This window comes from Oryctolagus cuniculus, chromosome 15 (assembly GCF_964237555.1).
Source record: "Oryctolagus cuniculus chromosome 15, mOryCun1.1, whole genome shotgun sequence".
Classification (NCBI taxonomy): Eukaryota; Metazoa; Chordata; class Mammalia; order Lagomorpha; family Leporidae; genus Oryctolagus; species Oryctolagus cuniculus.
Window position 1 is genome coordinate 62,069,007 of NC_091446.1, and position 21,688 is coordinate 62,090,694.

Here is a 21,688-nt window from a genome sequence, read left to right on the forward strand (position 1 = left end):
GCCCCTCCCTCCTCCACCTGCACAGGAGGCCTTGGGGGAAGTGGGTCTGCAGGGTCTCCAGGAGGCCCCTCCCCCTCCTGGGAGGGGTGGTCGCAGAGGGTGGCTGAGTGGGGCTGAGTGGGGACTCGGTTCTAGCGCCCCTGTCCCCTCCGTGGCTCCGGGGCAGGGATGGGCCTGGGAACCTGGGCTGGGCTGGAGGCTGCCTCGGGCCCTGTGCCCTCTGTGCCTTCCTCCCAGGCGCTGGAGGCCCAGCTAAAGGCCCATCTGAGCCCACCTGCGGCCGACACCAAGGGCCCACCGACCCCCAGGTTCCAGATGTGCCTGACCACGCAGGAGGTCTTCAGCCAGCACAGCAGGGCCTGCCCTGGCCTCACCTACCACCGCATCCCCGTGCCCGACTTCTGTGCCCCCCGCGAGCAGGTGAGGTGGCCTGGGCCCTGGCAGGAGGGGAGGCGGCGTCCCTGGTGCTCTGTGGGGCTGGGACAATGACTGAATTTCAGATTTGGCCCAGGTGGTTTGCTGATGCACATCCCTTCCAGGCTGTGTGATGCGTGTGTGCAGACATATTTGTGATGTGTTATGGTTGCGCACACATGCGCACGTGTGTGTGTATGTATTAAAGCTATTTCAAAAAAGTCATGGAAAAATACAATTGAGATATATTTTGTTGCAAAATATTGAAGTCCATGCATAGTTTTCCATAATGTACATTTTCTGTGACCCTTTTGAGGGCCCATGAGGTGTTGTGTTGTGTCTTGTAGGAGAGTGTACATGACTGTGTGTATGTTGGGGGTGGACGTGTCCTTGGTTTTTGTGGGGTGTGTGGAGAGCCTGCCTGCAGGGGCACTGCGTACTGTCAGAGCTGTATGGTCTTGGTGCTGTGTGGTACTGGTGCTGAGTGGTCTTGGTGCTGTATAGTACTGATGCTGAGTGATCTTGGTGCTGCATGGTGCTGATGCCAAGTGGTCTTGGTGCTGTATGGTGCTGGTGCTGTGTGGTGGTCTTGGTGCTACATGGTGCTGGTGCCAGTGGTGTTGGTGCTGGTGCTGAGTGATCTTGGTGCTCAGTGCTCTTGGTGCTGTGTAATACTTATGCTGAATGGTCTTGGTGCTGTGTGGTGCTGGTGCCAAGTGGTCTTGGTGCTGGTGCTGAGTGGTCTTGGTGTTCAGTGCTCTTGGTGCTGTGTAGTACTTGTGCTGAATGGTCTTGGTGCTGCGTGGTGCTGGTGCCGAGTGGTCTTGGTGCTGGTGCTGAGTGGTGCCTGTCGGGCCTGGGTTTGTGGAGTAGAACGTTGTGTGTTGCTGGTGTGTAGCTCTGAGGCTGTTGGCATGTGGCTCTGTGGGTCTGTGATGTGGGTGTCATTGTGGGTGTCTGAGCTGTGTGGGGTGTGTGCCTGGCCTGTGTTGTATGTGGTCACCGTGTGCCTGCCATGTGAGTGCCGCTGCCCCTGGGGTTTCCTGCCTGGGGCCCTCCTGGCCTCCGCCTGTGGTTTGTTGCCCCCTGGTGGCCATGTGCTGCAGTGAGTGTAGAGCAGGGCTTTGCTGTTGTGAGCCGTCCAGCCCAGGCAGGCCCTGTGCAGGCCAGGGGTGCAGCACATGAGGAAGGCGTGCCCGTGCGCATCCCGCCTGGCGGGTGGTGGGTGCCCTGGGGCCCAGGTGGGGGCTGTGTGTGCTCACGAGTCTGATCCCCGGTGATGGGGCGGGCGGCTACAACAGCACAGGGAGAAGCAGTACTCGCCTGTGGTCGCCGGGGCACCCCGTGAGTTGCCTGTGCGCATGTGAGGCTGTGAGCCTGAGGGCAGCTGCTGGGGTGGCCCTCTGGACGGGGTCCACGCTGGGGCTCCGCAGCCAGGAGGCCCCCCGACTCACGCCTCGGCCTCCCCGCCCAGGACTTCGACAGGCTGCTGCAGGCCCTGCAGGCCCCCCTTGCCAAGGACCCGGGCAGTGGCTTCGTGTTCAGCTGCCTCAGTGGCCAAGGCCGGACCACGACGGCGATGGTGGTGGCCGTGCTGGCCTTCTGGCACATCCAAGTACGTGAGGCTTCTCGTGTAGGGGCCCCAGGGATGCTGGCTGTGGCCGGAGGCTGTGGGCCTGTAGCCCCTTTCCCGTCGGTTCTGGGCAGAGCTACCGCGGGAGAGCCTGGCCTGGGGCTGGGTGCCCCATCTCACTGCTGTCCGTGCTCAGGGCTTCCCCGAGGTGGGTGAAGAGGAGCTTGTGAGTGTGCCCGATGCCAAGTTCACCAAAGGCGAGTTTCAGGTGAGTGCCCTCGGGGGTCCCTGGACAGCAGGAAGAGTCTAAAGCTCCTTCTAACAGCATTACCTCCTCCACCTCATCCTCCCTGTGCTCCTCTGTGCCCATTGCACAGATGAGTGAACTAAGGCGTGGGGCAGCTTGACTCTGGGGTCCTAGCAGGTGGCCACAGAAGAGGGAGCGGCCAGACCCCCGCTGTTCCCCGACCCAGCTGAGGGACTGCCATGTGCCCTGGGGTGGGTCCCGAGCCACTCTGTGGTCTGGGTCAAGTTGATGGCTGCCTGACAGGCACCTAGCACCTGGCTGTGGTCGGTGGCCTTGGTATGGTGCCTGCTCAGCCCTGCCTGTCGCTCTGTTTCAGTTCAGGGCAGTGGATGGGCAGCCACTCATCTGGCAGATTCAGTCGCGTGTGTTGTACACCTGCTGGGTGCAGTGTGTCACCTCCCTGTGTGAGCAGGTGGCAAGGTCCCCTCAGAGTGGCCGCCCAGTGGTCAGCTCCTGCCTGCCGGGCTGGCCTCTCCACACGCCCCTCTCCTGACCTCACTGTAGGCCAGCCTCGCAGGTCCCTGCAGTTCTTGGCCAGAGCCCATTCAGCGTCTGGGCCTCTGCGGGTGCTGTTCCCGCCAGGGCCTCCTCTCTCTTCCTGCTCCTGGCTGATTCTCAGATGCTTTACCCCCTCCTGTTTTTTTTTTTTTTTTTTTTAAGATTTATTTATTTATTTGGAAGGCAGAGTTAGAGATGTAGAGGCAGAGAAAGAGAGAGGTCTTCATCTGCTGGTTCACTCCCCAAATGGCCGCAATGGCCAGAGCTGCGCTGATTCGAAGCCAGGAGCCAGGAGTTTCCTCCGGGTCTCCCATGCGGGTGCAGAGGTCCAAGCACTCGGGCCATCTTCTACTGCTTTCCCAGGGCATTAGCAGGAAGCTGGATCAGAAGTGGAGCAGCTGGGACTTGAACTGGCATTCATATGGGATGCAGGCACTGCAGGCGGCGGCTTTCCCTGCTGCACCACAGTGCCCCACTTTTCCCTTTCTCACTGTGTGAAAATGCACACAGCAGAAAAGCTACCACTGCAGCCGTTCTAAGTGTACACTTCGGGGGCATCAGGCACATCTGTAGAACACATGTAGGTGTTCTCCCGCAGCCCCTGCACCCGGCCCTGCTCCGTCTCTGTGGATCTGACGGTGCTGGGGGCGCACGGCGGTGCTGCCACACGGTGTCTGCGGCATTCTCCTTGCTCGTCAGTGCTGTGGCGGGAACCAGAGTCCCCTTGTTTTTAAGGCTGGACCTGCGTGTGCTGTTTGTGTGTCCAGTCACCCCTCGCAGGCCAGTTTCTACCTCGGGCTGCTGTGAACGTGGCTGTCCCTGCTTTCCGCCCCTGTGTGTGTGCACCCAGGAGTGGCATCGCTGGGCCAGGTGGTCGTGCTGTCTGTCTGTCTGTCTATCTATCTATCTATTTATTTAGAGGAGTTGCCACCTAATTTGCCACAACTGCTGTCCCATTCCCCCTTCCTGCCAGCTGTGCACAAGGGTTCCAACTTTCCTGTATCTGCACCAACACTTGATGGCTGTCTTTTATTTAAGATTTATTTATTTATTTTAAAGCCAAAATTATGGGGAGAGAAAGGGGAAGAGAGAAGGAGAGAGAGCAAGCGAGCGAGCACGTTTCCATTGCTGGTTCACTTCCCAGATGGCTGCAATAATCATGGCTGGGCCATGCTAAAGCCAGGAGCCAGGAGCTTCCTCCAGGTCTCCCACGTGGGTGACAGGGGCCCACACACTTGAGCCATCTTCCACTGCTTTCCCAGGCACGTAAGCAGGGAGCTGGATCAGAAGTGGAACAGCCAGGACTCAAACCGGCACCCATGTGGGATGCTGGCACTGCGGGTGGCTACACCTACCCCTGTTGTTACTGAGTTTTAGGAACTATTTCCGTATTCTGGATATTAATCCCTGATCAGATGTGTGATTCACAAAGATTTCCTCCTATTCTGTAATTGCCTTTACATTTCTTGGCTTGTTAGAGAGACAGGGAGAGAGCTCCCATTGCCGATTCCGTGCCCGAGTGTCTACAGCGACTGGGGCTGGGCCTGGGCCTGAAGTCGGGAGCGGGAATCCTGTCCAGGTCTCCCTTGTGGGTGCAGGGACCCAGTGATGAGGCCTTGGCTGCTGCCTCCCGGGATCCACATTAACAGGAAGCTGGAGTCAGGAGCCGGTGTGGGACGTGGGCGTCTTACCTGCTGGGCTAGGCGCCTGAGCCTTGGCTGCCTTTTTGCTCTGTGATAGTGGCCTTTGGTGCACACAAGTTTTCCATTTTGATGAAGTCTGGTTTGACTCCTTTTGCTCTTGTTGCCCTACTTTTGTTGTTACATCTGAGAAATCATTGCCAATGTCACCTCGTGACATCTCAGGCCCCTAGCCTGAGAGTAGAGGCAGGCAGGGCTCTGGGCAGAGCTGGGGGCTCGGTGTGGGCTGAGCCTGGTGCTGGGGCTGGAGACACTCCCACCCCTCTCCCCACCCCCGCTGGCTCTCTGCCTGCTCAACCCCTGCTCTGGCCCCAGGTAGTGATGCAGGTGGTGCAGCTGCTGCCCGACGGGCACCACGTGAAGAAGGAGGTGGATGCGGCCCTGGACACGGTCAGTGAGACCATGACGCCCATGCACTACCACCTGCGGGAGATCATCATTTGCACCTACCGCCAGGTAAGCCTGCCCCGACCCAGGGCCTTGCCGACGTGCTCGGCCCCGGAGTCTGAGGCCCCGTCATCGGCTCTCGGTCACTCTCCACCTTCCGGAAGTGGAGGTGATTCTTGGTGATGGAAATGTCCCCAGGTCCAAGCCTCTGTCACCTGACTCTGGACTGGGCAGTGGGATGTGTGCAGAGGTGATGGCCAGAGTGCAGGCCTGTGGCGCTTAAAGACGGCGTGTTCCAAGAGACACATATCTTTTTTTTTTTTTTTTTTGACAGAGTTAGTGTGAGAGAGAGAGACAGAGAGAAAGGTCTTCCTTTTTCCATTGGTTCACCCCCCAAGTGGCTGCTACAGCCGGTGCATTGCGGCACGCTGCACCAATCTGAAGCCAGGAGCCAGGTGCTTCCTCCTGGTCTCCCATGCGGGTGCAGGGCCCAAGGACCTGGGCCATCCTCCACTGCCTTCCTGGGCCATAGCAGAGAGCTGGACTGGAAGAGGAGCAACCAGGACAGAATCCTGTGCCCCAACCAGGACTAGAACCCGGTGTGCCGGCACCGCAGGCAGAGGATTAGCCTAGTGAGCTGCAGCGCCGGCCGACGCATCTGTCTTTATTCGAAAGAGTTACAGAGAGAGGTAGAGACAGAGAGAGAGAGGTCTTTCATCTGATGGTTCACTCTCCAAATGGCTGCAGTGGCCAGGACTAGGCCAGTCCAGGAGCCAGGAGCTTCTTCGGGATCTCCCACATGGGTGCAGGGGCCCAAGGACCTGGGCCATCCTCCATTTCTTTCCCAGGCACATTAGCAGGGAACTGCATCAGAAGTGGAGCAGTTGGGACTCGAACCATCGCCCCTGTGGTATCCTGGCACTGCAGGTTGGGCCTGTAACCCACTGTGCCACAGAGTCGACCCCTTTTATGTTATCCTTTAACCTAATTTCCTCGTGAACTTAAAACAAAAACTTTCTGGGCCGGCGCTGTGGTGTAGTGGGTAAAGCCTCCTCCTGCAGTGCCGGCATCCCATATGGGCACTGATTCGAGTCCTGGCTGCTTCACTTCTGATCCAGCTCCCTGCTGTGGCCTGAGAAAGCAGTAAAAGATGGCCCAGATGCTTGGGCCCCTGCACCCACATGGGAGACCCAGAGGAAGCTCTTGGCTCCTGGCTTCAGATCGGCCCAGCTCTGGCCACTGCAGCCATCTGGGGAGTGAACCAGCAGATAGAAGCCCTCTCTCTCTGCAACTCTGCCTTTCAAATAAATAAAGTAAAAAAAACAAAAGCAAAAAAAAAAAAAACCCAAATTACAAATGCTTTTATTATTTGAGAGGCAGAGAAACATAGGGACACAGAGTGAGCAGGTGCTCCCAGCTGCTGGCTCCCTCCCCAAGTGTACCCAATGGTTGCTGTCTGAGGTCAAAGCCCAGAGCCTGGACCTGAATCCAGGTCTCCCACTTGGGCCATAGGAAGCCGATCACTTCAGCTGTCACCACTGCCTCCCGGGGGCTGCCTTTACAGGACGCTGGAGTCAGGAGCCAGAGCTGGGACTTGAACCCAGGCAGTCAGTATGGAGGACCCTGGTGTCCTAGCCGCTGTGCCAGAACCCGCCGCTCTGCAGGAGAACTTGGGAAAGCCCCCTCCTGTGTGGCCCACTGTCATTGACTGGCAGGGGGATAGGGCGTGTATTACACAGCACCCTCAGGCCCCTTTTGTGTAACCTTTGGGCCCTGCCTACTGTGGTTGCATGTGCCGTCACCAGGTGGCAGCACTGAGCCAAGCGGCTGAGATGCTCTACTTTCAGAGGGCACTGAGACAGGGCATGGTCCTCTCTGCCCTTGGAGGTCCCAGGAGTTGAAAAGTGATGCCCAGCCCTGCATCTCAGCACCGTGGTTCCCCTTCTGGGGCTGGCCAGGGCCATCAGAGACCCCTCCCCCTGCTGGGGACCCTGCCTTCCTGAGTCTGCAGCCCTGTGCGGGTTTTGTGAGGTACACAGGGTGCGCCAGGGAGCATGGGAGGGAGGAGACGCTCCCCAGGGCTGGCCTCACGCACCCCCATGATAAGCGCGAGGAGTGGCCGCATGGCGAAGGCTGGGAGGCTGCCCGGTGTGCCAGGTGCAGAGCGAGTTGAGAGTCTCCAGTGGAGCTGGTTTGGTGCCGACACAGCTCCCTTGGTCATCAGAAGTGAGGTTGGCCAGGTGAGTGGGTTCTACTGGCCAGCGTGGCTGGGGCTGGCAGTGGAGGTGGTGGCTCTGCCCCCTTCCAGGTGTAGACTGGTGATGAGGAGGAAGGGAGCAGAGCCTTAGCGGGTGGTCCTCCCTGGCCCCTCTCCTGTTCCCAAGGCTGGGAGTGGGGCTGGTCTCTGCAGGGGGAGGAGGATACCTGAGCCCCAGCATGGCCACCAGGTGGCCCCAGTGAGCTGAGTTTAGGACAAACGCTATTTTTTTAATCTATTTATTTAAAGATCTTTGTGTTTGAAAGAGTGACAACAGAGAGGGAAAGAGATAGAGAGAGAAATATCTTCTATCTTCTGTTTCACTCCCCAAATGGCTGTATAGCCAAGACTGGCCCGGGTCGAAGCCAGGAGCCAGGAACTCCATCCAGGTCTCCCATATGTGGATGGCAGGGACCCAAACTTGGGCCATCTTCTGCTGCTTCCCCAGATGTATTAGCATTGTTGGTAGACTTCTTTGATACAAAGCCCAACATCTATTTTTTACTTTAGTTGTGCCTTTGGTGTCATTTTTAATCCAGGGTCATGATGAATTAGGCTCATGTTTTCATCACGGACAATCTTATTTATTTAATTTATTTGAGAGGCAGAGAGAGAGGGAGGGCTGGTGGGTGGACATCTGCTGATTTACTCTGCAGATGCCAACAATGGTTGGGGCTGTGCCAGGCCAACTCTGGGAGCCAGGAACTCAGTATGGATGTCCCGTGTGGATGACAAGTGCCCAACTACTTAAGCCATCACCTGCAGCCTCCCAGGGTGCACATTAGTGGGAAACTGGAACTGGGAGCAGGGCTGGGACTTGAACTCAGGCACTCTGCTATGGAATGTAGAGAATGTCTTGACTGCTGCCTAAACCACTAGGCCCTCCCACCCCCGATGGTTAATTTTATGTATCAACTTGGCCAGGCCACAGAACCCCGGTATGTGTGAAACATTATTCTAGATGTTTCTGTGAAAGTATATTCTAGATGCGATTAACGTTCGCAGACTCTGGGTGCAGCGGATCACTCTCTGTAATCTGGGTGGGCTCAATCAATCCTGCATTTATTCTGTTGATAGACAACATGTTCCTTTCATTGATTTTCAGATGTTAAACCAGCCTTGCCTTCCTAGGATAAATCAGACTTGGTCATGGTGTCAGTTCTTCTTACTAGCATTTTGTTGAGGACTTTTGATCTCTGTTCCTAGGAGATCTTGGTCTGTATTTTTCCCCCTCCAGATGCTGTGGTTTGATTTCGGTGTCGGGGTAATACTGCTTCCCTTCGGGCACACTCCCCCTGAGTTTATAAAATGGTTTTGCCCTGGAGTTCATCCCCTCCGCTGGGACAACGTGGAGATGGAGGGGGGCCAGGACCTGAGTGTGTGGGGTCTGAGTCTCCTGTTCTGAGAACAGCAGCTGCGCAGGGTCTCTGTGAGTGAGATGCTAGTGCCCCCAGCCGGGAATTCGAGGCACTCACAGCACCACCTGCTAGGGTCACTGGCACCATTGCTATTCTTCCCATCAAAGCGCTGGGAGCAGGGACGGGTGTCTGGCCCAGCAGTTAAGACGCCTGCATACCTTGTGGGAGTGCCTGGGTTTAAGTCTGAGCTTCACTTCCAATTCAGCTTCCAACTAATGCACTCTGGGAGGCAGCAGATAATGGCTAAAGTACTTGGGTCCCTGCCACCCACATGGGAGAGCTGGGTGGAGTTCCCGGCTCCTGCCTGTGGCCTGTCCCAGCCCTGGCTGTTGATGACATTTGGGGAGTGAAGCAGTAGGTGAGAGGTCTCTGTCTCTCTGTCTCTCTCTCTCTCTCTGCCTTACACACACACACACAGAAGCAGGAAGAACAGTGAGCAGCCATCCTGCTGAGCAGCTCGGCCCGGGAAACCTTCCCCAAGCTCTGTGCCCCATCCTGGCAGGGTCCCTGGTGCCCAGCACCTGGCCCCGTGTCTGGAAACCCCAGATGCTGTCAGGCCTGTATGACTGACTCCTCTGGGTGGTGTTTGTGGTTCACACCATCACAGCTTGCTCTTCCCTTGGCCCCGGTGCCAGGGGTCTTAGGCACCAGAGCCTCTTGCAAGGCCCAGTGTGGGTTTCCCGGAAGTGGGCCTCCAGGCTGGCGTTCCCCCAGGGGTAGGAGCCGGGCTGGCTGGAGTGGAGCCTGGTTTCGTCCACACGCCCCGCCTCTATTCATGTCCACTCTGGTCTGTGGGGGAAGGCCTGGTGTCAGCTGTGGCACTCCTAATGTGGGGACTGTCCCTGTGCAGTGCCAGGGTGGCTTCCCCTCACTCCCCACCGACACCTGGGCCTGGGGGTGGCAGGGGGACCTGAGTTTGGGAAGTGGCCATTGGAGGCCACCCTGTTAGGGGCTGTTGCTTAACCCATGTGCCACTACTTGAAAGGAGACGGGATTTTATTTCGTGGTTCTGGTTATAGAATTTTAAAAATTATTTATTTATTTTAATCTCAGAGGCAGAGGGAGTGAGCACTCCCATCTACTGGTTCACTCCCCGAATGTCTGCAATGGCCAGGGCTGGGCCACCCTGCAGCTGGGAGCTGGGAACTCCATCTGGGTCTCCGGTGTGAGGTGCAGGGGCCCAGCCATGAGCCATCACCTGCTGCCTCCCAAGGTACACATCAGTGGGAAGCTGGAATTGAGAGCAAAGCCTGGACTTGAACCCAGGCCCGTTGACATGGGATGCAGGCATCCCAAGCAGTCTCCTAACCACTGTGCCAAATGCCTGCCACAGGATTTTTAGGCAGCATGAGATCTTTGAGACCATCCAATCCTAGACTCATGAAGTATTGGAGAACAAAGAATTGAGACCAGCGCTGTGGTGTGGCAGGTAAATCAGCCCCCTGTGATGCCAGCATCCCATCTGGGTACCGATTCAAGTCCTGGCTGCTCCACTTCTGATCCAGCTCTCTGCTAATGTACCTGGAAAAGCAGCAGAAGATGGCCCAAGTGCTTAAGCCCCTGCACTCATGTAGGACCCCAAGGAATCTCCTGGCTTTGGCCTGGCCCAGCCTTGGCTGTTGTAGCCATCTGGGGAGTGCAATAGTGGATGGAAGATCTCTCTGTCTTTCCCTCTCTCTCTCTAGCTCTGACTTTTAAATAGATAAATATTAAAAAGAGATGATTGAAGAGAAGTTAACCCTAGTATTGGTATTTCACAGACCCATTTAGAGAAAGGGAAGGGGCCTCTTATGTTGCCAATGTGTGATGTTGTTAAATGTGTCCATTAGGAAGAAAGGACAAAACCGTATAGCCAGCCTCATCCACTGTGGTGGGTATTTCATACAAAGCAAGGATGCTTTGGTAACAGGAAAGCAGGTGGCTGTCCTGTCGGCAGGGGGCTGGCCTTGCGGGTTTGTGCTTCTCAGTGTTGGTGGTTGAACAAAGCTGACCACAGGCCTGGGTGTGGGGTACGCAGCTGTCACAGCTGGCCACTGTGTCCTTTAGCTTAAAAGTTAGGCTGCCCCCCCCCCCAACCTGCTGTGGTCACACAGGTTCCAGCTGCCTCCAGATCAGAAGGGCCATCTGGACCACGGATGCGCGCACGTGTGTGTGTGCACACATGTGTGTGTGTGCACGTGTATGTGTGTGTGTGTGTGTGCGCACAGGATGGGCAGACTTTCTATTTAACGTCTCTGCGATTTGAACTTTAGTTTCTCTGCACTGTGACAGCAGGTGAGCCTGGAGGGGCCCCCAGGCTGACCCTGCCGTGACTGACAGACGTCCAAGAGGCCCCCTACTATTTTAGGGCCTAGGCTCAGGAGGTGAAGAAGCCTTGCCCGGCTCCACTGCTGCTAATGACAGCCTGGCCTGCCAAGCAGTCTGGAACGGCTCCGTGGTTTTCCCCGTGGGAAGTGGCCCAGGCGGTGCTGTCACGCACGGTCTTAAGGGAAGCAGGGCTTCGGTAGGAAGGTGCGCCCTTGTCTAAAATCACAGCCCTGCAAGCCGGCAGGAAGTGCCCGCGGAACCTTCTGGGGGTGGCCTGAATTTAGAGATAATCCTACCCTTGCTGCTGGGGCTTGGAAGGAAGCGCTCACGCCTCCCCCTGCCCCTCCAGTGTCTCTCCTGCCAAGGCAGCGGGGCCCGCAGGACAGTGCTGTCACAGCCGGGACGAAGGCCCGTCCTGCCCGCGGGAACCGTGGGGCTTTCCTCTCCTGCTCTCTAAGGACGTGTCTGCACATGGGCTCCCGGCCTTTGGTGGCCGAGGGGACAGGCTGCAGCCCAAGGGCCTGGGTGGAGACTGCCCGCTGCAGCGGGACACAGGCAGGGGCGCCTTCACTGGCCGTGGCTTACTCACCGTCGTTTGTAGTCAGCTAAAGTCTTGTCTTTTTGGTTTACTGCCTGATTGCTAAGTAACATTGATTGAGTTTTTGAGCGCATGCTTAATGTGCTTTAAACCCTCGGCGACCTGCTCCCACCTGCTCCAGTCATCTCCGGCGGCAGCCATGAGCCGTGCCCACCCTGAGGTCCCCAAAGCCTTCACTTGCCCTTCTGTCTGCTGGCTCAAGTCTGCGCCCCTCTGAGCCCTGCCCTTCCCACCCCACCCCCACCCCCAGCACACCGCAGGATCCTCCCCACCTCCTGCGCGCGGGGCGGGGGTGGGGTGGGGGCAGACCTCATCTCAGCCCCTCTCTGCCTCCTGGTCTTCCTGACCTGCCTCCAGGGCCATTCCTGGCTGCGGGGCCTCCACCCCATAGCGCAGGGGCTCTGCCCGCTCTGGCCTTAGCTTCTGCCTCCCCTGCCAGGCCGTGATTGTCTGCAGCCCCAGTGGCATGGGCTAGCTGCTTCCTGCCTCCCTGCTGAGGCCTCTGTGTGGCCGTTCCAGGGAACAGGGACCTTCTTCTCCCTCCCGTTCCTGAGGGCTCCTTCCTGTATACACAGGGTTGGGGGTGGGGGAATGAGAGCTTAATGGCAGGGGTAGGACCAGGACCTAGTGCATGGGTCTCCCAGGGATTCAGAGCTGTGGCCCCCAGCTCCTGTACCCTTCCTGGGTGGGGCACACTGTCTGCCTCCCACCTGTGCCTCCCATCTCCAAGGCCCCAGAGCTCCCCCCAAGTCATGCACCCCTGAAGCAAAGGGGGCAGGGGCCGGGAAGGTGGAGGTGGGGGGTTGGTGGCTGTGGTTCGTATCAGGCCTGCAGTTCCTGCTATGGTTGAGGGGACGCGCACGGGTCACATTGTGTGCTGTACATAGAAACTTCCAGCTGTGGCCCAGCTGTTGGGGGCTCCAGGCCCAGGGCTCAGATACTCCTGGTGCCTGAGAGGTGGCCCAGTATCCTGCAGGGGACAGGGCTGCCCTGGGCCTGGGGGCTGGGTGCGAGGTGATGTGGGGCCTCCCCCATAGAGCCGGGCGGCGGGGAGGGAGGCCAGGGACCTGCGTGCCCTTCACTCCCAGCACTCCCAGCTCCCGTCGTGCTCGCTTGTCCTTGCTGCAACCCAGGCAGGGGTGTGCCCTGGGTGTTGCCACAGGGACCACCCTGTCCAGGTGCTCAGGGCAGTGGGGTGCTGGTGTGGTGGGGGCGCTGGAGCCCTCACCCTGTGTCTGCCCTGCCCCGTTCCCCCAGGCGAAGGCAGCCAGAGGGGAGCAGGATGTGTGGCGGCTGCAGCTGCGGAGCCTGCAGTACCTGGAGCGCTACGTGTACCTGATTCTCTTCAACGCCTACCTCCACCTGGAGAGGGCCGGCTCCTGGCAGAGGCCCTTCAGCACCTGGATGCGGGAGGTGAGAGGAGGGAGGCCGCGGGGCTCCTCCCCACCTGGTCCCCGTGCACCGGCCCCCTTGTCCAGCGAGGCGACCTCTCACTGCTGCTGCACGGGAAGTGTCCATTTGGCCGAGACCGTGTCTTGGTGGGCTTTGGGTCCCAGCGCACTTGGCACTTGGCAGGCAAAGTGTTTGCACTTGGCAGGCAAAGTCTGATGAGACAAAGAATGAGAGAGGAGAAGACACCGAGTCAGCACGGAGCAGGGCAGGCTGCCGGGCAGGGACCCCATTCTAGGCCAGCCTGGGCACTTCAAGGCCATTATTGTGCTCAATGCCACCTGTGCCTTCCCAGGGCCCTGTGTGACCTTTAGGCTAAGACCTTGGACAGGGCAGTCGGCTGCTCCAAAGCTGCCATCCTCAATGCCAAAATGGGACTGCGGTGGCCCTGTTTGGATGTAGTCGTCCAGAGGAGCAGACCGAACGCAGAGCGGCGGAGTAGCTAGTGCAGGGTCAGCACCGGAGCTGCTGCTGGCCTGAGACCCTGCAGTTGTCCACAGCCGCCTCCATCCCTCTGTGCTTGGCCCACAGCTTTGCCCCGGCCCCGAGCAGCCTGTAATTACCCCTGGGCCAGGAAGGCCCTCTGCTGACCTCACTGGCGGACCTGGGTGGTTCTGAGCTGGACTCCAGGCTGGATGGGTGGAGAGCTGGAGCTGGCGGCCCAGCCGCAGTGGGTACGGGGAGGCAGGAATGGAGGCCGCTGTGTACACACCTTCAGGCTGGCCCTGGGATGCCAGGTGGGCAAAGTCTGCGTGAGGATGGGCTGGGCCAGGAGACCTGACAGTGGTTTCCTGGGGGCCTGCCGTGCTGCTGGCTCTCTGCTGACGGCTCTGTGCATGTGTGGCTGCCCAGGGCAGTCCTGCGAGGTGGGTTGTTGAGCGTGCGGATTTGTTGAGGTGGCTGGGCTTGGGGTGGGGGAGCAGCTCTGGCCGTCTCAGCCATGTGCTTTGGGCGATGGCCTAATGCAGGGGTAGGGTCACCTGGACCCCCACCCCATCCCCATAACGCCTCTCCCATCTCTGCCTTCCTCCCCAGGTGGCGGCGAAGGCAGGAGTCTATGAGCTTCTCAATCAGCTGGGCTTCCCCGAGCTGGAGGGCACCGAGGACCGGCCCTGCTCCAGGCTGCCCTGCTCCAGGCTGCGCCACCGGTGGCAGCAGTGGCCTGACAGCCCCGAGCCCTCTGCGGCTGGGGACTTCCTGTAGGGGACTTCCTCCCGGCTCCCTGTCAGGGCCCCTTGCATCCTGGAGGTGCCACTGTGAACCGATTCCCAGCTTCCTGGAGAGGCTGGGGTGGGGTTGGCAGCCTTTTATTGGAAAGAGCTTTTCCTGGGGCACTTAGCACAGCGTGTGGTTGACCCCCAGGCTCCCCCACCCCTGGCTACCCTGGCCTCCAAGGAGCTCCCTCCCAAACTGCCAAACAGCTGAGCACCACCGCCTCCTGCCGTCGTCTGCAGCCCCAGGCCAGCACCGTTCCCTTCCGCTGCTGCCTCTGCTGTCCTGCCCAAGCCTCTTCCCTGAGATGCGCTGGGTGGATTGTGACCTTAACGGCAGCTTCTTCCCCGTGTCTGGCCTCCCGTGCGCCCCTCCAGCCTGGGAGATTGCAGAGACAGCCTGTGTGGCCATGGAGCTGGCAGAGGCCAAGAGGCCAGAGGCCCACAGAAGTCCTCGGGGGGACCAGGTGCAGCGCAGAGCCTGGGAGCCGGCCAGGAGGCACTGAGGAAGCCGCGGCCTGGAGCGGAGGGCACTTCTGCGCTGATCTTGGCCCTGAGCGCCCAGCGGGGCTCCCAGCCCTGCCCTTGTGGCCAGTGGTGTGTGAGGGGCTGGGCTCCGTGTGGCGTGAGGGGCTCACCTGGATTCCAGGCCATCGCAGAGACCCTGGGCTGCCTGGTGAGGATTGCCTGTGTCCACGCAGCGGGCAGGCTGCTTGGAGGAGGCCGCAGCAGAGCAGAACTGTATTTGTGTCCTGCAGCTGTTGTGGCCGGGGGCTGCCCAGTGAGGAGGGGGCTGCCCGCTGTCTACCTGGCTGGCTCGCTGGGCTCAGACACTTCTGCGGGAAGACAGAGCCACGTGCCACCTGCATCTGAAAAGGGAAGAGGCCAGCGTTGTGCAGAGCCCCCCAGCGTGGGAAGGTGGCTGACCCCTTGGCTGACGCCTTTTGCAGAACTACTGTGTATCTGTTCACTACCTTTTTTTTTTTTAATTCTTTTCGCATGTATGAAAACGTTTTAAATTCTTTGTGGAACGCGGTCCAGATGAGGAGTCAGAGATTGGGTCCTTGTGTGTGTGTGGTTGGCTCTTTCAGCTGTGCTGGGACCACTGGCTGACCACTTCACCTCTCTGCCTCAGCCTCAGTTTCCCCATCTGTAAAATGGGAGAATAATACTTGTCTACCTACCTCACAGGGGCATTGTGAGGATTCTTTTTTTTTTTTTTTTTTGTACAGAGCTTTTGAGCATTAAAAACAGCTAAGTGTGTGGAGTGGGCTCATGTGTCTTTCATGTGGGGCTGATGCAGCCGGAGCCCCTGCTCCTTTAGAGTTAGGCTGGGTGGCCACAGCGAGTCCAGGGTCCCTGCCCCTGGCACTTCCGGTCCTTGGGACAGAGTTCCGCCTGTGCGTCCCACCCCCAGGTAGCCCCAACCTCTCAGCGCTGGGTGCTCAGGGCTGCCGCGCTGAGCCCCTCCCTGAGGGAGGCATCCTAACCAGCGAATTCGCACTGACGTGGGAGGACTGCCGGTCCAAGGAAGGTGCGTCTGCAGGGCAGCCCCCGGCTTCCACTTCTCCCTGGCCGCCTCGGGCCTCTGGTTGACGGCACACAGTCGCATTGGGTTGGTGATGGGCGAAGAGGTGGCAGAGAGGGTGAGGCAGAGAGCACCGACCCCTTGGGCCTCCCCCAGGACCTCTGGGCTGTAGTCCCGGGTCAGCCAGGTGTCTACATGGAACCCGGAGTCCACCCTGTCTGTGCACCGGCAGCGAAGCCCGGTGTGGTGCGGCAGTGGGCTTCCCAGTGCCCGAGTCGCTGTGCGTGGCCCCCTGTGCCAGCGTGACACTGTGTGTACCGGAGGCGGGGTGGGAACCCTGAGACATTGTGCATGGTCAGGGGCGGGGTGGGGACCTCGAGACGCTGTGTGTGTGGCCCCCGCGTGGGGTAGACACGCCCCAGACGCTCTGTGCGTGGCTCCCGCGTGGGGCAGGGCCCCGGACGCTCTGTGCGTGGCTCCCTATGCCGGCACGGTGTGGTGTGTAACGCGGGCGGGGTGGGGACCCCGAGACATTGTGCATGGCCTGGGGTGGGGTAGGGACCTCGAGACGCTGTGTGCGTGGCCCCTACGTGGGGCAGACACACCCCAGACGCTCTGTGCGTGGCTCCCGCGTGGGGCAGGGCCCCGGACACTCTGTATGTGGCCCCCTGTGCCGGCATGGCGCGGTGTGTACCGAGGGCGGCGTGCCAGCGTGGCGCGGGGCGGGGATGCCCAGGGTGCGTGTCCGAGTGCCCCAGGCCTGCTCGGGCTGTGGGAGGCCTGCTGGAGGTTACATGAACAGTGCTGTCCCCTGCGCTCCCACGAGTCAGTGCGGCACCGTCAGACAAGCAGGGAACCCAGACAACGGCTCAGTCAGGAAATGAACAGCCTTGCGGGCAAACGACGAACCTGACAGACTTTGCCTCACGGGAGACCTGCGGAGGGCCAGCACCGCTGATCCTCAGATGGACGCACATTACAGCCGCACTGAGGTCGCGCCTCGCCCCTGCCAGAGCGGCCGGCGGAAAGGGGACAGGAGACAGCCCTGTAGGGCACGCCGAAGCCGCGAGTGGGGAGCTCTACTCGCTGCCCTAGGATCCCGTAAGGCTGCTTCCGGGGACAGAGCATAGCGGCTGAAACCCATCTGTGGAAGGCTCTGCCGTCCATCCTCGCTGCCGCCTTCCTCGCCTGAGCCAGGGTGTGGCGCCATCAGCAGACAATGTGGTATTGGATGGAGGGCTAATCAGCCCTCAAGAAGAAGAAACCCCTGTGGTTTGTGACATCAGCGAGCCTGGGGGACATTACGTGAAGTGACAAACACCGGATACCAAGGGACACACACCACAAGCTCTCACATGCATGTTGGGTGTGAAGAAGTGGACTCAACAGGAACTGTGAGGTGCTGGACAGCAGAGGTGGGGGTCGGGAGGCTGGCGTGGGGGCGGGGCGCTGGTCAGATGATGGGTTTCCGGTGAGGACGAGTGGCTTCAGGAGCGCTGTTGGACTGCGTGGGCAGTGTGCTGTGTTCCTGAAAATTGCTCAGTGTTCTCATCACCAAAGACGTTGCATATGTTAATTAGCTCCACAAAGCCATCCCACAAGGAACACCTACATCAGGACATCGCACTCAATCTACTTGCTAATTCAAAGTTACTTTTCTGGAGCAGGTGTGTGACCTAGCGTTAAAATGCTGCAGCCTCTGGGTTGAGTCCCAGCTCTCTCCTGATTCCAGCTTCCTGCTAATGTACACCTGCCAATCACTCAAGTACCTGGGTCCCTGCCGCCCACATGGGAGACCTGGATTGGGTTCCTGGCACCCAGCTTCAACCCAGTGCAGCCCGAACTGTTGTGGGGACAGAGTGAAGCAGTGGATGGGAGAGATCTGTCTGTTTCTCTATGTCTCTCTGCCTACCACTTTTTAAAAAAAAAATTAATTTTGAAAAAAGAAAAGGTACTTGATAATTTAGTTTGGTCTTTCTTCTGTGTTAATCTAAATTGTTGATATTTTAATGTGTTCTTTGTCACAGCTGTTTCTTTCTCTCTTTTACTTGAAAGAGTTACACAGAGAAGGAGAGGCAGAGAGAGAGAGAGAGGTTTTCCATCCATGGGTTCACTCCCCAGTTGGCTGCAACAGCCAGAGCTGTGCCAATCTGAGGCAAGGAGCCAGGAGCTTCTTCTGGGTCTCCCATGTGGGTGCAGGGACCCAGGGACTTGGGTCATCTTCCACTGCTCTCCCAGGCCACAGCAGAGAGTTGGATTGGAAGTGGAGCAGCCTGGCACTGCAGGCAGCAGCTTTACCCGCTATGCTACAGTGCCGGCTGCTATCATAAGCGCTGGTATACGTTGCTGAATAATGATTCTAAGGTATAAGTTAGTGGGAGGGACTTCAAAAGTTCATGGAAAATAGAATGAAAAGTTTATTTTGATGTAAAGGGTTTTGGCATCCATGCATTTTCTTTTCATAATACCCATTTTCCATGAACATTTTAAAAATCACCCATGTGCACAGATTCCAAATATTTTTTGCACCAAAATAAACTTTTATCTTTTCATTCCTCTTTCCACAAACTTTGCGAAGTCCCCTCATCACTGTGGAAACTCTGGAGCAGCAGCTGACGTGTCGTGTGTCTGTGCCAGCCCTGTGGGGTCCTTAGGAGAACCCCACTTGCCCACACGTCTGGTCACTGTCCTGTGGGCATCCGTGCTGCTAGCATGCCCCCCCACTGCAGGTGCCCGGGCTGTGAGGTGTCACAGACATGACCTTGGGGTCCGGGCCGACCCCCCGCCCCCTGCCCTCCCTGCTGCCTGGTGAGGACTTGGCCAGCAGGCACACAACAGGTGATGCCCCGCCCAGCCTCTCTCTCAGCCTTTTTCTGTTTGTAAAGTCTCCATTGCTAATTCAGGCCCACTGGTGACTGAGACTGCGTGTGAAGCCTTCAGGCTGGGGACTGGCACCCAGCGAGCCCCAGGAGCCCTTTGCCTCTGTCTGTCTCCGCCCTCCCCTGCCTCCTCCTCTTCTCAGGTGTCTCCCCAGATAACCCCTCGCTCACCTGACCCCGTGTCAGGTCTGTGGCTCTGAGGCCCTGAATGACACCCCTGCCCCCGCCTTGCCTTGGCCTCTTGGGGCATCTGTGCTGTTCTGGTCAAGGTTGGCGCTTCTCTGCCACCTCTTGGTGGACGTGACCACCCAGTCCCCAACTTCCTAAGTGACAGCTCCAGCCAGGCTGTGCTGCCTCCCCCCCCCCCCCCCCGGCCCGTGAGTGGCCGCCTGTCCCATCCACTCCGGCCAGAGGGCAGGCACTTGTTTGTGGACCCTCCCTGTGGATGGGAGGAGGAGGCCGTAGGCATGTAGGCAGGTGTGCCCCATGTGTGGGTGGCAGTGCCAGCCCACACTTCCTTCCTATGCTGCAGGGCGCCCGCATGCACTTGAAATCTGTCCTGACTCGGAGGCACTGCCCAGGGCACGCTCTGAGACTTCTTGTTGAGTTTCATGAGTCAGATGGAGTCTCATAGTTCTTTTACCTTCTATTTCTTTTTAAATTATTTATTCTAGAGGCAGAGAGCGAGCGAGCAAGCTCCCATCCATCCACTAGTTCATTCCCCAGGTGTCTGTGTTGGCTAAGGCTGGGCCGGGACTAGGCTGAGACTGAGAGCTGCAGACTCAACCCAGGCCCCCCGCGTGGGTGGCAGGGACCCAGCATCGTGAGCCTTCACGCTGTCTTCAGGGAAGCATTAGCAGGGAGCTGCAGTGAGGGGCTGGGGCTGGGTATTGAAGCCAGGGGCTCTCACACGGACAGAGGACAGACGTGGGTGTCTTACCCACCAGGCTCACCGCCCACTTCCTAATGTTAACAGTGAGCCTTTCTTTACGTTGTGTGGCCTTTGATACCTTCTCTTGTGTGAACCACCTAGTCCCTGCTGCTTTTTCCTTTGGAGTGTTTGTCTTGTTGACTTGTGTTATCGTCTGTGTCGCCCCCCACAGCGCCTGTCCTCCGGGCTCCCCTGTGCCTCGGCCTCCCTGGAGGTGCCCTGTCCTCTGCCGACCTCCGCCTGTTCTCTGTGGCAGGCACGAGGCTGAGCTGTCTCTGCAGTCATCTCGCTCAGCCCTCCAAGCACGAGGTGGGTATCACCATCCCCGTTCTATGGCAGGGGAGACTGAGGCCCAGGGTGGGGCCGTTCACAGCGGGGGAGGGGCGTGAGAGGCGGCAGGCCGCTGCGGTTTGGGGAGGGGACTGAGAGGAAAGCATGGTCCCTGCGGCTCTGTGACTCACTGCGGCACGCACCGCTGTGGACTTTCAAGAGGCCCCCTCCACGGCCGCCAGGAGGGCCTGTTTCCCAGGGGCCTGGGCCTTCTCAGTTTCACTTTGTGCCGCTTCTCCCCCCTCCCGCACCCACACCCCGCCCAGCGACACAGCGCCCCCCAGAGGAGCTAAGTGGCGCTGTCTCCAGGGCTGACAAGCACCCACGACCCCGTTCCCGCCTCCAGCTCATTTCTGCCACTGCGATAAGGAACAAAAGGGGCTTTGCTCTGTCTTCGGGAGACTCTCCTGGGCGGTGTCGTCACAGGGTTACCGGCCCCTGGGTCCACTCTGCTCTGTATTTGCCCGCTTCGCTACTGGTTTGTCTTTATTTATTTTATTTTATTTTTTCAAACGAGTAGGTGTAATTCTTTAACAGAATCTGTCTCATAGGCAGTTCTTTCTCTCAGTTTGTCTCGTGTCAAATTTGTGGGGTATTTTGTCACAGCGCAGTCGTAAGCTTCTGCTTGGTGTATTTTGCGCCTGGTGGAAGTGTGCCTTCTCCACCTAAGGTTTTATTTGAAAGTATTTCAGAAACTTCATGGAAAATAGAATTAAAAGATGCTTACTTTGGTACAAAAATGTTTTTGAAATCCATGAATAAGGTTTTTCATAAGATAAAATTTCCCTGAACACTCTCTGATAACCTCTTTTCTATGCTTTCTTTTGAATATTTCAACAGTATTTTCTTTTATGTTTAGTTCTTTATTTTTTAAAAAAGATTTATTTATGTAAGAGGCAGAGTAATTCAAAGAGACAGAGACAGAGAAAAGTGTCTTCCTCATGCTGGTTCCTTCCCCAAATGGCCTCAACAGCTGAGACTGAGCCTGGCACTCCTTCCTGGTCTCCCACATGGGTGGCAGGGAGTGCTTGGCCCATTATCTGCTGCCTCCCAGGTGCGTTGGCAGGGAGCTGGATCGGAACTGAGAAGAGCAGCTGGGACTCAAACCTGCACTATGATGTGGGCTGTCAGCCTCACAAATGATGGCTTGACCCACTGTGCAGCGCCAGCCTCTGTGTTTGCTTCTTCAGCTTATCTGAAATAAGTGTCAATGATACGAGATAGAGTATAGCTTGTCTTTCCTGAGTGGACATGGAGCTGGCCACTATCCATCGAGCAGCCCCATCTTGCCACCCCTTGAACCCGAGCCTTCTGGTGAATTAGGTCCCCATGTATCACCAGGTTCATAGAGGGACATGTGGGGTGGTTTCTGTCCCTACCTATGTGTATTGTCCTGGCTATGACCACCTCTGACCTTCCTCATCCCCCAGAGGGACAGGCACCTGTCCATCGCAGTGTCCTGGGCACTTTGATTGGCTCAGGGCTGGGCCTGTGACTTAGCTGGCCTGTGAGATCCCATCAGAGTGTATCCCAGATGTTTGTCCAAGTGACCGGAAGAGCCTTACCTGTTCTTGTGGAACTTAAAGGAGTGGAGGTGAGAGGCGGCTGCACAGGGGAGCGTAGAGGCTGTCACAGAGCCGTGAGATAGAAGCAAATCTGAGAACTAACCACACCCTGGCCCACGAACTGGCGCTCAAGATGTGGACGTCAAGCTTCTGTGTCACATCATGTCCAGAGCCAGGGACTTTGGTGCCTCGTGAACTTTCTTTTGTCAAAGACATTTTTGCTTTTTTACATTTGTTTTTTGTGAATTTGAGAGGCAGGGTGCTGGTTCACTCCCTAAGTGCCTGCAGTGGCCAGGCCTGCGGCTAGGAGCCGGGGGCTCAGGCGAGGGCTCCTGT

At 58.0% G+C, this 21,688-nt stretch overlaps 1 protein-coding gene across 4 annotated transcripts in view; it reads left to right on the forward strand.

Moving 5' to 3' along the window:
• Positions 1-15,386, forward strand: part of PALD1 (phosphatase domain containing paladin 1) — a 58,601-nt gene extending 43,215 nt beyond the window's left edge. For all 4 annotated transcript variants that reach the window (XM_051823824.2, XM_051823822.2, XM_051823825.2 and 1 more), the window contains exons 15-20: positions 238-420; positions 1,889-2,029; positions 2,184-2,255; positions 4,808-4,948; positions 12,717-12,872; positions 13,944-15,386. In XM_051823824.2, the coding sequence (XP_051679784.1) occupies positions 238-420; positions 1,889-2,029; positions 2,184-2,255; positions 4,808-4,948; positions 12,717-12,872; positions 13,944-14,111 (861 nt within the window). In that variant the 3' untranslated portion in view covers positions 14,112-15,386. The remainder of the gene's footprint in view (positions 1-237; positions 421-1,888; positions 2,030-2,183; positions 2,256-4,807; positions 4,949-12,716; positions 12,873-13,943) is intronic.
• The last annotated feature ends 6,302 nt before the right edge of the window (positions 15,387-21,688 follow it).